This window comes from Callorhinchus milii, unplaced genomic scaffold, assembly GCF_018977255.1.
Source record: "Callorhinchus milii isolate IMCB2004 unplaced genomic scaffold, IMCB_Cmil_1.0 Scaffold9, whole genome shotgun sequence".
Lineage (NCBI taxonomy): Eukaryota > Metazoa > Chordata > Chondrichthyes > Chimaeriformes > Callorhinchidae > Callorhinchus > Callorhinchus milii.
In genome coordinates this window covers 17997706-18014775 of record NW_024704750.1, presented here as the reverse complement: position 1 = coordinate 18014775, position 17070 = coordinate 17997706, and the positions used below count along the sequence as shown (strand labels likewise).

Below are 17070 nucleotides of genomic sequence, written 5' to 3'. Positions count from 1 at the left end.
TCTGATCAGGCAGCTCAATCTGTCCTTGCAGCCTCTGGGGAGATGCAGAGCGGCATTGGTTAGTGTGCTCTTGGAATCCTAACTCATGCCTTGAGGAAGAAAACAAACAAGTAGTAGGAATCTCTGTAAGGCCGTGCCTTCAGCCACTATGCCTCGAGGCTCTGGAATTCCCTTCCTCACTCCCTTCGCCTCGCTCCCTCTCTTCCTACTTTCAGGTCCCTTCTGAAGACCTTTCTTTTCGACCGCGCCTTTGGTCACCTTCCTCCCCCTTCCCCTGGATCGGCCCCGGGATTCGTTACTGTGAAGCGCTCTGAGATGCCGTCTGGCGTGGAGGGCACTATATAAATCCAAGTTGTTGTTGTTAATTCCTCCCTGAGCCCGACCCTCCCCTGGCCATTGCTGTTGTTCACAGGTGTCAGCTGCTCTCCGCCAACCTGTGCGAATGACCGTTCTGCATACATGACCCTGGACTGTGAGTGTTGGCAGGTTCTGGGCAGGGACATCGCATTTGAAACAGTTCCCACCTCCAAACTGAATTAGCAAAGGAACACAACTCAGACTACCTGGAGTTCGCCCAAAGCACGAGGGACCTGGAATCCCACCTGGTCTTAAATTTTGTCTCAAGAATTTTAATCAGCACAGAACTGCGTAGAATATCTTATGCCCAAGAAGGAGGGGGTGGTCATTGGATAGCGATCGGGACTGGGAGTCTGATTGCTCTGAGATCAATTCCAGTCCCGGAAGGCTACTGTAGCTTAGAAGAGCAATGTGTTTAATCAGACATTAAACCTGTCTCTCCCATGGTACTGAGAGAAGGTGTCCTCGAGATTTATTCTGCCACATTTTCCTAATACAAAAAGTTACGTAGTGGTAATTACCTATGAACCGCTTTGACACCTTGGGCCATGAGAAGGTGTTATAAAAGTGAAAGTTCTCTTCTGTTAATCAGCCAAACTCTGACAATAATTAATGTTTTGGATAAATTTGTTGGCACGACACCTAAGCTCACTGTTGGAGCTGCGAAGTGCATTGATTGGAATTGGAAAACTCATGACTGATCCGGTTATTCCCCTTTTCAAAGTGATGTTTCCCATGAGAGCACAAACGCCATCTAGTCCCTCAGATTGTGTGGGGGCCAGTGGCTGCAACAACGACAACAAATTGCATTTATATAGTGACTTTCACGTCGGAAGGACGTCCCAAGGCACTGCACCCAAGCTGGAATTTGAAATCAACAAGAGAGGTGGAAGGTAGTGGGGTGGGAGGGTGGCCGAAAGCACAATCAAAGAGGAAAGTCTTGAGACAGGCCTTGAAGGAGGTAAGGGAGGGGGTGAGATGGAGGGATTCCGGGATGGTGTTCCAGAGGGTGGCAGCAGAAAAGCTGATAGTGTCAGGCACCTGCCCATGGTGGGACCGGCACAGCGGGGGAACTACTGAGGACAGAACGTGGGGGGAGAAAGGGTGAGATACACTGCCTGGCCCTCATTCTCCAAAACTGCTGCAGCTACATTTGCAGCAAGTGTCTGCAACTAAGGAAACTTCAGCTCAGAGTTGCTGAGCTGGAATTTGAGGTGCAGACACTGCGCAGCATAAGGGAAGAGGAGAGCTACCTGGATATTTTGATCCAGGAAGCAGTCACTCCCCTGAGGCTCAGTAGGTGTACAGATCTTGTCAGAGGTCAGGGACAGGATGGCATGACTGACAGTCAGGCAGGAAAGGGGACCCCAGAGGGAATGGTCGAGGAGCCTCGGGCTTTAACCTTGTCCAACAGGTACAAGGTACTTGCAACCTGTGTGGGTAAGGAAGCCTGTAGGGAGCATGGGCAAATTGACCACAGCACCTCTGGACAGGAGGCCACACAAGTGGGGGGAGCAAGATCTGGTGCCAGGGTTAAGGACGTCTCTTCGCGATTGGAGAAGAACTTGGAGCAGGAGGTGGAGGATCCAATTATTGTGATCCACGTAGGAGACAACAACATAGGTAGTAGTAGTAATAATGATCTGATGAGGGATTTTAAAGAGCTAGGGAGGAAATTAAAAAGCAGAACCTCACAGGTAACAATCTCGGGATTACTACCTGAGCCATGCCCAAATTGGTACAGGGACAAGCAGAATAAAGGGTTAAACGCTTGGCTGAAAGAGTGGTGTAGGAGGCAGGGGTTTAATTTTATGGGCCACTGGCATCAATATTGGGGAATGAGGGAGCTCTTCGATCAAGATGGGCTCCACTTAAACAGAGCTAGGCTCAGTGTCCTGGCATAACGAATAACTAGTGAGGTAGATAGAGCTTTAAACTAATAAGGGGGGGCGGGGGGAGGGAGGATTACGGTTAAATGTAAGCTCACAAAGCAAATAAGAAAAGTCAAGACTGCAGAGCAGAGTAGCGACTTGGGAAATGAAGAACAGAGTGTGTCAAGTAGGGACAAAGAGTTTAACAAAGAAAATAGGGCATTAATGAGTAGGGGAAATAGTAAAAAGTTAAAATTAAAGGCGCTATACCTGAATGCCCAAAGAATTCGTAATAAAATAGATGAATTAATGGCACAAATAGAAATGAACAGGTACGATCTTGAAGTGATTACTGAGACGTGGTTACAGGGAGACCAAGGTTGGGAGCTAAACATTCCAGGATATCTGACGTATAGGAAAGATAGGCAATATGGAAAATGAGGGGGTGGGTGTAGCCCTGTTAATAAATGATGAGATAAAAACAGTAGAGAGGAAGGATATTAAGTCAGAAAATCAGGATGTAGAATCAATATGGGTGAAGCTAAGAAACAACAAGAGGCAGAAAACACTAGTGAGTGTAGTTTATAGACCTCAAACAGCAGTTACAGTATTGGGCAGGGTATCAATCAGGAAATTAGAGGAGCATGTAACAAGAGTAATACAATAACAGTGGGTGAGTTTAACCTTCATGTAGACTGGGAAAACCAAATTTGGCAAAAGTAAATTAGAGGATGAGTTTATGGAATGCATTAGAGATAGTTTTCTAAAACAGTATTCTGAGGAACCAACCAGGGAAGAGGTGATCCTAGATCTTGTATTGTGTAACGAAGCAGGGCTAATCAGTAATCTTGAAGTTAAGGTTCCTCTAGGGCAGAGTGACCATAATATGATGGAATTTAATATTAAGTTTGAGAGTGATGTGGTTAAGTCCGAAACAAGGATCTTAAACTTAAATAAAGCCAACTTTGCAGGTATGAGGGATGATTTGGCTAAAATAGCCTGGGAAAGTAGATTAAAAGATATGATGGTAGACAAGCAATGGCAAACGTTCAAGGATATATTAGATAATTCCCAACGAACGTATATTCCCTTGAGAAATAAAAATTCCACAGGAAAAGTGATTCAACTATGGATAACTGGAGAAGTTAAGGAAAGTATAAAATTAAAAGAAGAGGCCTATAATATTTCCAAAAGAGCTGTAAACCTGAGGATTGGGGGGGCTTTAGAGATCAGCAAAGTATAACCAAGAAACTGATTAAGAGGGAGAAAATGGAATATGAGAGTAAACTAGCTAGACATACAAAGACAGATTGTAAGAGCTTTAACAAGTATATAAAGAGGAAGAGATTAACAAAAGTAAATATGGGTCCCTTACAGGCAGAGATAGGAGAAATTATAATGGGAATAAAGAAACGGCAGAGTCACTAAATAAATACTTTGCTTCTATCTTCACGTTGGAAGATACTAAAAACTTACCAGAAATATTGAGGAACCAAGAGACTAATGTTAGTGAGGAACTTAAAGAAATTAATATCAGTAAAGTAATAGAACTAGAGAAATTGATGGGACTAAAAACTGACTAATCCCCTGGACCTGATGGCCTGCATCCTAGGATTTTAAAAGAGGTGGCTGCAGAGATAGTGGATGCATTGTTTTTGATTTTCCAGAATTCCCTGGATTCTGGAACGGTTCCCGTTGATTGGAAGATCACAAACGTAACACCGCTATTTAAGAAGGGTGGGAGAGAAAATACGGAGAATTATGGACCAATTGGCCTGACATCGGTGGTAGGAAAAATTCTACAGTCTATAATTAGGGACGTCGTCGTTGGGCACTTGGAAAGTCATAATATGATTAGGCAGAGTCAACACGGTTTTATGAAAGGGGAATCGTGTTTAACAGTTTTTTGAAGATGTAATTAGCCAGTTAGGTAAAGGGGAACCAGTGGATATAGTGTACTTGGATTTTCAGAAGGTATTTGACAAGGTGCCACATAAAAGGTTGTTACATAAGATTAGGGCTCATGGAATTAAGGGTAATATATTAGCATGGATCGAAAAGTGATTAACAGGCAGAAAACAGAGAGTAGGGATAAACGAGTCCTTCTCAGATTGACAGGTTGTGACTAGTGGAGTGTCACAAGGATCAGTGTTTGGGCCTCAACTGTTACAGTCTACATCAATGATTTAGATGAGGAAATAGAGCTTAATGTATCTAAATTCACAGACAATACAAACCTAGGTGGGAAAGTAAGCTGTGAGGAGGACTAAAGGAGGATGCAAAGGGATTTAGACAGGTTAAGTGAGTGGGCAAGAAGGTGGCAGATGGAGTATAATGTGGGGAAGTATGAAGTTATTCACCTAGGTAGAAAAAATAGAAAAGCAGATTATTTTCTAGCGAGGGAGAGACTAGTTAGTATTAGTATTCAGAGGGATTTAGGTGTCCTTGTACACCAATCACAGAAAGTTAGTATGCAGGTACAGCAAGCAATTAGAAAGGCTAATAGCATGTTAGCGTTTATTGCAAAGGGGTTAAAGTACAAGAGTAGGGAAGTCTTGCTGCAATTGTACATGGCCTTGGTGAGACCGCACTTGGAATATTGTGGGCAGTTTTGGTCTCCTTATCTAAAAAAGGATATACTCGCCTTAGAGGGGGTGCAAAGTAGATTCACTAGGTTGGTTCCTGGGATGAGGGGGTTGACTTGCGAAAAGAGGTTGAGTAGACTAGGCCTATATTCCCTAGAATATAGAAGAATCAGAGGTGATCTTATAGAAACTTATAAGATTCTTAAGGGTATTGACAGAGTAGATAGTGTGAGACTATTTCCCCTGGTTGGAGAATCTAAAACTAGGGATTAAAGGTCAGCCCTTTAGAACTGAGTTGAGAAAACATTTCTTCACTCGGGGGTAGTGAATTTATGGAATTCTCTACCCCAGAAGGCTGTGGATGCTCAGTCCTTGAACATATTCAAGACTGAGATCGATAGATTTTTAAAAACTAAAGGGATTAAGGGATATGGGGATAGGGCGGGTAAATGGAATTAGGTTAGAAGATCAGCCATGATCTTATTAAATGGCGGGGCAGGCTCGAGGGGCCGAATGGCTCCTATTTCTTATGTTCTTATGCATAGCTAACACTGGGGTCAGAACCTGCTGTACACCACTACTCTGTATTTTGTATTTGAGTGCATGAATAAGGCTATGACTGGGTCTGACAAGCACTGTTCCTGCATAATGGACAGACACTATCTCGACATTCATGTAGAATGTAGCTATACAGTGCCTTTGATAGTTTTTAATAGAAAGAATTGTGCAATGAGAAAGGTTGTGTTTTACTGTTTTACTGCAAGGTGAATACAGTATTTCAAATATCACTAATACCTGCATTTGATATAGCATGTCAAAATATCTCTGAACGCTTCATGGGTAATTTCTGTTAAATATAGAATGCAGCAGGCAATATACACTAAGCAATGTCCCACGAACAGCCATGAATGACTAGTATATATGGAGGACACTGGGAGAAACTTCCTTTTCTTTTCGAATATTTTACGTCCACCTGAACAGTTTAAAGCCTCATCTGAAGGACAGCACTTACACTAGTGCAGCTCTCCCCTAGCACAGCACTGGATTTCCAGCCATGTGAAGTCAAAGTCCAAACTGGGCTTGGCATGGTTAGAGGGTCGTGCTAAAGGCTTTTCTGATGAAGAAGGCAAATGGCTCCAGACTGGAGTGGGCAGGGAATGAGGCAGATACCCCGACAGCCTTGTCTGTGAGAAGATGGAACTTTGGTGTCTGGGAGAAGGGATCTGGGACGGAATTACATTGTTTATTACTCTTATAAAATTGGGGCCCTCGAGAGAATCCAGACTCTGACTCGGGTCTGGCGTAACTTTCTGGATTCGTAAGAATCAATAGAGGAGGGGGGGTTGCCAAATATGTTGTGAGTTTGCCAAGGTGGATGTAGTTTAACGCTGAGAGAGAGAGAGAGAAATTAAATGCTGGATTGAAGGTGCAGACCAGCTGTCTTATAAAAGGGAGCATTGTGTTCCCCTCGCAACCCCAAGACTACAATTCCTACCCCAGGGTCACTGAGACCAGTTAAAGCACCTATCCTCCTGCCTCCTCAGCTGAAGTCATCTAACTTGACACAAACTAGAGATGGAGCCAGGGACCTCCCTCGTGATACACATGACGCTCCAGTATAGTGCTGGAGGAGCACTGCATTGTCATTGGTGCCGTCATTCAGACGAGAGGTTGAACCAGCGTCCCATCTGCCTGTACAGGTGGATATTAAAGATCACATGGCACCATTCGAAAAGTGAAGGGGGTTTCTCTCTTCCGGTGTCCTGGCCAACAAGCCCTCAGATAATATTAATCGCTCACTGTTTGTTGGACATTGATGGCACACATTGGCACACTATGTTTGCCCAGAAATACTATGTTTGCCTACAGTAATTAATGGTAATTACTGTGAAACACTTTGAGATGTTTTAAGCATTGTACATAATGCAAAGATTATAATTATTATTATAATAGCTTACCACAATATATTCAAAATCAAATCACATCCCTTTCAAGAAGGGAATGACTAATGTTCCAAACCAGAAGTGCAAGGGAAGGTTTTATTCCTAGACTGCATGTACATTAAAATTTAAAGCAATTTGTCTTTACAAAACTCCCACTATCTCCACAGTGATCAATGAAGCCAGCTTTATACAGTACGTGATCTTTGTCACGTTCAGTGTTGGAACCTTCGTGTTGATAATTTCAACAAAATTGCTTCAGAAAAATGTGATAGGGAATATAAGAGCTTTGAGAAATGTGCATTTTTAATAATAATAATAATCCTTGCATTTGACATACTGTCTTATCACATCGTTGAAACATCTCAAAGCGCTTCACAGAATATACTGTAGTGGATTAACTTTGTATTTTGTGGACGAAACACGGTAGCCAATTGCACTCAGCAGTGTCACACAACAGTCGTGGATTGAGTGACCAATTTTTTTTGGAGGGATTATTACCCCTGGAAAGCGATCCGTTAATCGACTAACAACAGGGTTCCTACTTACTTCTAGATAAACAGAGGTGTGTAGAGTAAGGAAACTTGCCTAAGGTTTTGCCCTGCCAGGGAATCGAACCTGGGTCCTCTCGCTTGTGGGGCGAGTGTGCTGACCACTACGCTACAGTACTCCACATTGCTCCTATTCTTTAGAAGATAAGAACATCGCTCTCATTTTTTTAAAAAACTTAAGCTCAAATAAAAGAGAGAGAGCTGCCTGGCTCCCAAAGCCTGCTGTAAAGGAGCTGCTGAACTGTCTGAACGAGTAGAGGAGAGACTCCCATTGCTGAGGCTTCTGAGTGAGCTCCCGGCAGAACACGTCAGCCAGAGTGGCAGAGGTCATGAGGGTCGTCTACTCTGCTACACAGGAATGTTGTGCCGTGCATCCACAGTGCTACGCTTCATGTGAGGGAACCCGAGCAACAAGGGGCCTCCTTTAAATGAGGGGAATTCACAAGTGACTCCTTCTGTCTAACTCTTTCTCTCTCTAACCTATTAATAATAATGCTGGCATTCAGTAGAATCAAATCCTTTTTCAAAGCACTTTGCAAAACGTTAGTTTAACGTGTAGTGAACTTTAAACTTAACTGCATCTGTTAAATGGTTCTGGGTTTCTTATGTTATGAGCTTATCTATCACTTGGTTTACGCATGCTGCATAATAGACATGTGTTTAATGATGATTTACACATGGCACATACTAGACCTGTTTTACATATGGTGCTTAGTAGACCTGTAATAGACCTAACAGCTCCGAGACGCTGCCCCACATGAAGGACGTTATGTAAATACAAGTTGTTGTTGTGTTTACTCATGGTTTACATGTGGCACATAATACACCTGTGTTTAGTCATGGTTCACACATGGCACTTAATAAACCCAATTATCCCTCTGTCTAACTAATAGCAAGTGTCTCAGCAAGAACACTGACAATACATTACTTTGTATGGAGCCATTTATTATTTATGAATTTAATATTCAGGGTGACAAAAGTTAATAATATTTCACAAGTATTTTTTGTCAATTGTTGGGTGATGAAGAATTAAAGAGTTCCCACACTCCACCACTTCTTTAGCTGCCTCTAATGTTACTATTCTAACACCCATCTGGTTTGAAGGTTGACTGCTGCTTAACGGTGCTTTCTGGATTGACGGAAAAGGGAATTATCAGGGAAAGTGAAGGCAGATGGCCTAATCCCCACAGGCAGAAATAAAACCTATTGCTGTTAAACAGCTCCAAGTCGTTTATTGAGATTAAAGGATTCAACCCCTTAATTTGCCAACCGAATGCAGTGACAGAACTGCTAATTATGTCCTGGTGATCGATACAGCACTGAGCCCCAAAGCTGCTCTTTATTGTTGTTACTATCGTTATTAATTAGGACCAGTTCCATTGAGGAAATTAAAGTATTGCAGATAGTAAGATTTCCATGTGTTAGTGTCTGTGTGTGTGTCTCTGTCTCCTTCCTCAACACTTTGTGGGATTATTTTTCTCTTGCTCTGTGTTTCTATATGTTTGGGTGGGTGTGTCTCACTCTCTAACTGTCTCTCTGATTATTTCTGTGTTTACTGCTCTGTCTGTCTGTCTGTGTGTAAGTCTATTGTCTGTGGGTATGTGTGTCTCTCTCTCTCTGGCTGTCTGATTATTTCTGTCTGTGTATTAATTTTTTTGTGTGCCTCTCTCTCTGTGATTATTTCTTTGTGTATCTGTGTCTGTGTGTAAGATCTGTGTGTGTCTTTCTCTCTCTCTGCATTTGTATATGTGCCCCCCCCCCACCCTCTCTAACTGTCTCTGTGACTATTTATGTGGGCACTTGTGTGTGTTTGACGTAAAAGAGTGTGTGCGTGCCTCTGTGTTTGTCTGTGAGTGTATGGGCATTTGTGTGTGTGTCTCTCTCCCTCTCTTGGATTTAACTGGATTGGATTGCTCTGTTCTGCATTGTCAGTTCAGTCTCCATTCCAGTCACGATTCTAGATCCTGGATAACTCGTTCACGACTAAAAAATATTCCCAGCATTACACAGATGATTTGACGGTCTACTGCATCCTACCGTATTTTACAAGGGCGTAAAAATAATAACAATCCTTGCAATTGACATAGCTCCTTATCATGTCATCAAAATGTATTAAAGCGCTACACAAGATATACTGTTCAGTGGATGGATTGTGTATTTTGTGGGTCAAAGCGGCAGCCAGTTGCACACAGCAATGTCCCGCAAATAGCCATGGAGTGAGTGACCAATTTTATCTGAGAGATTGTTGGCCAGGACACCGGGAGAGAGAAACTCCCTTCCCCTTTCGCGTTGTGCCATGGGATTTTTAACTATCACCTGAACAGATAGATGGCACCTCTGTTTAACGCTTCAACTTAGACAGCACCTCCAACAATGAGGCATATTGGAGTGTCAGCCTAGACTATGTAGGTTACAAGTTCCGATATGGGGTTTGAACTCACAAAGCCAAAAGTGCTACCAACTGAGCCAGGCTGTGTGCTCTGGTAACTGGCTGCAGGTTACACTCACTCAGCCGTTGCTGAGACAAGCTCAAAATGTCTCCAGCTCAAAAGTGGATGGTTTCATGGAACAGTCTGTGACAGATTAGGTTTGAAGGGCATCGTGACCTTCTCCTGCTTCTAGCATTCTGTTCCAGTGTGGCACAACTATATTGGGAACAAAGAGAAGATTAATGGCAAGTAGTAACTGGAAGATGGCTGGAAGAGGGAGCAAATAATCACGCTGGATGGGTCAATGTTAATGCTCAAATTACTCAGTAATTAAATGAATGGCCATAGCCATTGACACTGGTATGAGATTGCTTTTGGTAGGATAATTGTGATGTTTATCCAGCTCACTCCCCAGTGTTTCCATGCCTGCTCCCAAATGATTACGTGCCATTTGGGAGCAGGAGTGGAAACACTCGGGAGGGAGCAGGATAATTATCACACCAAGCTCAGCCAGAGCTCCATCAAATTCCCATATCAATAGGTCAGAGCCGGCTTGCCCGAGGCCAGAAATCTAGCTCACCGACTGACCGTCCTGCTTGAACCATCCTGAACTTGGCCAAAGAGGCCACAGTGGCAACAGTAAAGGTTGTAAAGGTTGAGACTCCTGTCAGTCGCTCTTACTTAATAAGGTTTGAATGCAGCTGAGTTAGTAACCCTGCAGGCTGTAGCCTGACATCCCCTTCACTGAAGTGATCGCTGGTATCCTGTACATGACACATGCTCCCATCAAATAAACATGGGTTTCACTAATCCAAAAGCTCTCCAGTTAGCCAAGACAGAAATGGGTGAAAGGCGCTTGCAAATATAATGAAGCGGAGGAGGCCAGATAAAGCCTGCCATCCCCAATTTACTGAGCAGATAGCTGGAGGCAGCTCTACTCAGTCATTAGCTTCTGACCTGCAGCAAATGAAACCGCAGCCAGTAACCAGCTCCATAAGGAGTGTAATGAGGAGCAAGGTTTTTTCTTGCAACCTTGTCATCTGGGAAAGACGGCCTACTTCATTGCAATGATATGGTTGTCCATCATGATTCGTAAATCTCCTAAGTGTTACGAGCATGTTATATTTTATCAGCACATTTTATGTCATTTTTATGTAATAAATAAAACAGGTCACTCACTCCATGGCTGTTTTGGGGACATTGCTGTATGCATCTGGCTGCTGTGTTACGCTGACAATATACATAGTCAATCCACTTTACAGTATATCCTGTGAAGAGTTTTGAGATATCTCAACAACGAGAAAAGGCACTTTATCAAATGCAAGGATTTTTATTATTACATTGATCTCAGTCATTTTCTGATTGTTGATCAGCCGGTCTGTGCTGTGCAGGATCAACAGAGAAATCGATGGAAAATAATTCTACCTAATCTTTAAGAAACTTTTGTCCTAAAATTTAAGATTGTGCAGAATTGGAGAAAATTATTTAATTTGGTTCTGGGGTCATTGCAGTTTCTTTAAAAGTCTTGGTGATTATTTTCTGTGTAAAGAAATACTTTACACAAATGCTGGAGTCTTTTTCGAATATTGCCATATCATTAAATCGGTGCATTGGAGAGGGGTTAGTAAACTGGTATGACAATAGCAGCTGGTATGATACCTTGACAACCTTATGATTGAGGTTTTTCATGCAGATATTTAGAGGCAATGATAGAACAGAATCAATGGTTTATAGATTCATAATGTTACAACCAGAGACTGAACTTTCAGACCATCACACCTAGGCTGGTATTTTTCTCCGCATGGAACCACTCAATCTAATCCAATTCTTTTGCTGGCCCCCCCATACCCTTTAATATTCCTCCCTTTGAAGCATCTATCTGATTTCCCTTTTCAACGAATATCTGGATTATTGGGTGCACTCGGACTCTTTGGACTGTTTCAGAACTTGATTGATGCTGCCTGATTGCTTCTAATTACTGAAGACGAGAGGTGACATTTATCCCATGGTTTGGGCTGGATTTGAATCCAGTTCCTCACTGCACAACCCAATCCCACCATTTCTTTCTTTTAGCTTGTTCCTTTCTAATGTGTTGTTGCTCTCCCTCGAGATAAAGATGAGACTGTTTTCGACATGTCACAGAACCTGGCTAATATTAGATGTGTCGGATTCTGGCATTACTGTACAACTGAGTCAGTACCTTTGGCTCAGGAGGTGAAGCATTTTATGTCATGTTCCCAGTTTTGATAACCTAGCACTGCTACAACAAATAGTGTTATATTATGTAGTGTCTTTCATGTTGACTAAACATCTCAAAGTGATGCACAAAGAGAACAGGGAACCGAGCAGGGAGGAGAGTAAAGAGAATTTAACAGCGACCAAATCTCAACCAAAGAGAATATATTTTCAAGAGGACTTTGAAAGCAGGAAGATAGAAGAAACAAGGCGAAGGGATATTGTCAGAGTTCCATGAGATTGGTGGCACTGTGGCTGATGGAGGAAGTGTGGAAGGGCCAGTAGACCCGCATTGGAAGAACAGGGAGCACAAGTGGGGGAATAGGGATGGAGGAGATAGCGAAGATGAAAGGAACGACGCCCAAATCAAATTCAAGGTCAGGACAAGGATCTTAGAGTCAATGAGAATAGTGAATGAGGAACACCCAAAAAGTCTTTAAGGTCTTCAATTGTTAGTTCAAGCCAGTCATCCTTACTTGCTGCTAGTTTTCCATTTCCTCTCCAATAATAATATTTGCATTTGATATAGTGCCTTTCATGTCGGGAGGGGGTTTCAAAGCATTTCACTATAAACAACAACAACAACTTGCACTTATATAGCGCCCTCCAGGCAGGGTAGCGTCTAAGAGCGCTTAACAGTGGCGGAGCCTGAGTCTGAGCCAGGGGAGGGGTGAGGTGGCCAAGAGCATGTTCGAAGAGAAAAGTTTTCAGGTGGGACTTGAAAGAGGGGAGGGGGGGGGGGCAAGGCGGAGGGATTGAGTGATAGTGTTCCAGAGTTTTGGGGTGTAGTGGCTGAAAGCACGACCTCCTATGGTGTGGTGGAGGTTGCGAGGGACAAGCAGGAGGCCTTAACTGTGTGTTAACTGTGTATTTGTCGGTGACCACACAGACAATTTACCCACAGCAATGTCCCTCAAACAGCCATGAAATGAATGACAAATTTTATTTGGAGAATTTTTGGCCAGGATACTGGTAGGTACTCCCAATGCTCCAATGCCCTTTAGCAATCTCTCAACTGTACACAAATAGTACCCACAAAATACACAATCAATCCACTTTACAATATATTCTGTGAAGCGCTTTGAGACGTCTCAATGACGTGATAAAGTGCTATATAAAATGCAAGGATTATTATTATTATATACTGAATGTATAGGGTTAATATAACCCGATCTTCGAATAGTCCTGTTCACAGCAGTAAAATATCTCTTTATGTTCTGTTATGCATCTCAGCTTCAAATTTAAATTGGAATTTAAAAAGGCTCATACGGGGGTGAATTTACATTTATTTGCCTGTAATATAGACTAACTAAACAAACGACTTCGCTGTTTGCACTGCTCTCAAACTCGTGCAGTGTGCTGGCATTATGTGTTATGTCTCAATGACTTTATTAATATAGCTGACTCATTACGATCATGTTCTGACACTGGCCACTGGTGATATCTTGCAGTAAGCTATCATCTACAACTTAACTGCATTTCCTACCGTATTACAGATGCTAATATTATTCTTTAGAAATACTTCCTCCTCCTCCGCTACCAACCAGACAACAAAATGATATGAACTTGTATCTAGGCTGACACTCCATCACAATGCTGGAGGAGTTCTGTATTGTTGTCGGTGCTTCCTATAGCTGAGACGTTAAACTGTAGCTCAGTGGTTAGAGCACTCGCCTCGCAAGAGAGAAACCTGGGTTCGATTTCCGGCAAGGCGAAACCTTGGGCAAGTTTCCTTACTCCACACGCCTGATAATAATCCCTCAAGATAAAAAAAAAGAATAAATTGGTCATTTCAATCCACGACTGTTTGTGGGACGCTGCTGTACACAATTGGCTGCCGCATTTTGCCCACAAATATACAATCAATTCACTTTACAGTGTATTTTGTGAAGCGCTTTGAGACGTCTAGAAGACATGAAAAGCGCTATATCAAACGCAGGGATTATTATTATTAGTAGTAGTATAACGCCTTAATCACTTTGTCAAAACATCTCAAAGCACTTCACATGATGTACTGTAAAATACAGTGATTGCAATTGTAGGCAATTAACGCAGCAGCCAATTGAAGTGAACAATGAAGTGAATGAAAAACGTTATCTGGGGGATTGTTGGCCAGGACCCTGGGAGAAAATCCTTTGTCTTGTCAAATAGTGCCTCGGGATCTTTAGTGCCACCTGAACAGGCGGATAGATGGTGCTTTGGTTTAATGTCTCATCCAAAAGGACCCACATCTGATTATGCAGTGTTGCTCCAGCACTGCACTGGAGTGTCAATGTAGACTATGAACTCAAAGTCCCAATGTGTGGCTTGAACCCAACTTTTTGACTCAGAAGTGAGAATGCTGCCAATTGAGCCAGGCTGACACATTTATAAGAGAGATAGCTGGATACTTGTGGAGTAAAAATATTAAGGAGCAATTAGCAAGGAAGAAAAATAAATGTTAGTCACTGAATCCACAACTGTTTGTGGGACACTGCTGTGTGCGATTGGCTGCTGTATTTCGCACACAAATACATAGTCAATCCACTTTACAGTATATTCTGTGAAACACTTTGAGATGTGTCAATGACCCGATAAGACTCTGTATCGAATGCAAAGATTATAATATTATACGGTAGTGTAAGTGGAGGTTTAAGTTCATAACCAATTGAAAACTCTAGAGGAACAGATGGGATGTAATGACCTCTTCCTGTTCCTAATTTTCTATGATCTTGCAAGTCTAAACATTCTTCGCAAATTATTCCCTGGGGTCAAAAGGGTTTATGTAGCATTTGAGAGTCCAGAAAATTAGCAAATTGTTGAATTCTGTCTTAATTTTGAAGCAAATGATATGCAATTGTTAAAAGAATTTTCAGAAAACAGCTTAAAAATCAGAACTGTACAGTATTTTAAAATGAGCCAAATTCTGGATTCTCGGAAATGTTAATAATAATAATAATCCCTGCATTTTGTACAGCGCTTATCAATCTAGGTCCAGGTAGAGACAAAGGAGAGGATAGATGTGAACCATCTCTATTCCAACATTGAAATTATGATTATTTTAATGGGGGAAAAAGGGAGAAACATGGAGAGAAATATTTACACCTTTTGCTCTTCATCAGCCTGAAAATGATGTGCTGCGGTGCACGACGATAAAAAAAATTAATATATTTGTGAAAAAGATCAGTACAATAAATGCATCATGGATTATTTGCCCCCCACACCCCCCCCCCACCGCCCCCACATCCGTTTATAACTTTATAACTTCACTTTTTAACACCGTTAAATCCCTTCCCTCCCCGATTAAGCGCTCGCTATTCACAACAGTGGCGATGGGCTATTGAATTCACCCAGTGCTCCCCACCGCATCTCTCGGTCTATAATAATAGCATCGCTTTAGACCTCATAAACAAGTGATCTGTTCAAGGCTATATGTTTACCTTTCTGCGCGTAGACAATATCTGCACTCCATCCGCGCGCGAGCGGCCGCCGCCGCCGCCGCCGCGTTTCGCCCGCAAGACACACCTTAGAATACATTCCGCGAAGCGCTTCGAGGCGCCTCGGCGACCGACCGACCGCTGTGTCACATTTCAAATCCATCGCAATTCAGACACAAGACTCACACTTAGAGACACACACCCACACGCACCTAACGACTTGCACACCCAAAAATACAACAGACCTCACACACCCTCCCTCCCCACTTGCACACACACACACAACAATAGACAGATCTCACACTTACCACTTGCACCACAGTCCTATCCTCTCTGCTGCTCTCCAACCTGATGGGTTTCTGTACGTTTCTGCCGCTGCTGCTGCTGCTGCTGCCTTGTTTCGGGTAAGGTCTGCTGTCATGCCACAAGTAATACAACATGCCCAGGATCCAGGCTACAGTCAGCAGGACGATTGCATTTGCACGGATTCTCCGCATCCTCGCATTGATTGTATCGTATCTAATTTAATTTTTTTTTGCTGCCTTATCTGTATCTGTCTGTCTGCCAGGGGCTGCGATTGCTCGACCGCCCGCCCCTCGCCTCCTTGCCCACTAGCTTCAGCAACAACCTCCAAGGCTACTCTTCCCTTCTCCCAGCCGCAGATAGGCAGCTAAGCACTGGGTCCTAGTGCCTTTCTTTTGCAAAAAAAATAGCTTTCTCTCTTTTTTTTTACCTCCCAGGGAGTCCACCAAGATGGGCAGTAAAGTCACCTTTCTTCCCCTGGAGCCACCACCTGTCCTGTTCCCCATCCGCCTTCATTTCCCTTCTCAACCTCCCCCCCGGTATCTCTTCGCCTTAACCGCCTTCTAAACTCCCTTCTAAACGGTTTCCGAGAAAATTAACTCAAAAGATAAACAATGTGGCCACGCAAATCCGTGACCGTTTTGTGGGACGCCGCTGGGCGCGCTTGGCTGCCGCGAGATTTCGCCCACAAAGTGCACGTTCTACAATATATTCTATCAAACTCTTTTGAGACGTCTCAAGGACGTGATAAGGCGCTATGAAGTTTTGATATATTTGCATACATCAAATGCAAGGATTATTATTATTTTCTCAGCCTCTGTACAAACTCAGCTCTGGCTTCTTCAGATTTTTTGCATCAACCCTGTCCAAAGCACTGACGTCCCCATTGCTAACCAGAACCACAGTGGGATGGGCATAAGTGATTTCCTTGTAATGTGTGTCAGCCACATCCACAGTGGAAACCAGGGGAGATCATCTACAGGAGAAGTGAGTCACGTCACCACAAAACAAATCCTATCCTAATGGAGAGGGAGGGCAATTAGACAGATGGAGTTGTCCTTTGTGATGAAAAATACTGTACCTAGGACTTTCCTTTCCTCATAGAGGGTGATTGCGGATTGAAGAAGAGGTGGAGGGGGAATGAATATGGGGAATGAATGAACATCACCCCTTCCTTCCCATTTGATTCACCTCACACACAAAATCCACTTCACAGTATATCCTGTGAAGCGCTTTGAGACGTCTCAATGACGTAATAAGATGCTATATCAAATGCAAGGATGATTATTGTTATTATTAAACCCCCACTCTATACCTGCCCTTCCTCAATATCTGCCCTTCATTCCTAAACCCCATCCCTGGACCTTCTTCAATCCCAGTTCA

The 17070-nt window shown here is 42.9% G+C and overlaps 1 protein-coding gene across 2 annotated transcripts in view; it reads right to left on the bottom strand.

Annotated features, from left to right (window-relative positions):
- The window catches only part of galnt16 (UDP-N-acetyl-alpha-D-galactosamine:polypeptide N-acetylgalactosaminyltransferase 16), a 60181-nt gene extending 43962 nt beyond the window's left edge, over positions 1-16219 (bottom strand). For both annotated transcript variants that reach the window (XR_006085299.1, XM_007893219.2), the window contains exon 1: positions 15693-16219. Coding sequence is in view for 1 of the 2 variants with exons in the window: in XM_007893219.2 (XP_007891410.1) it covers positions 15693-15881 (189 nt within the window). In the remaining variant the exon portion in view is untranslated. The remainder of the gene's footprint in view (positions 1-15692) is intronic.
- Between the last annotated feature and the right edge of the window lie 851 nt (positions 16220-17070).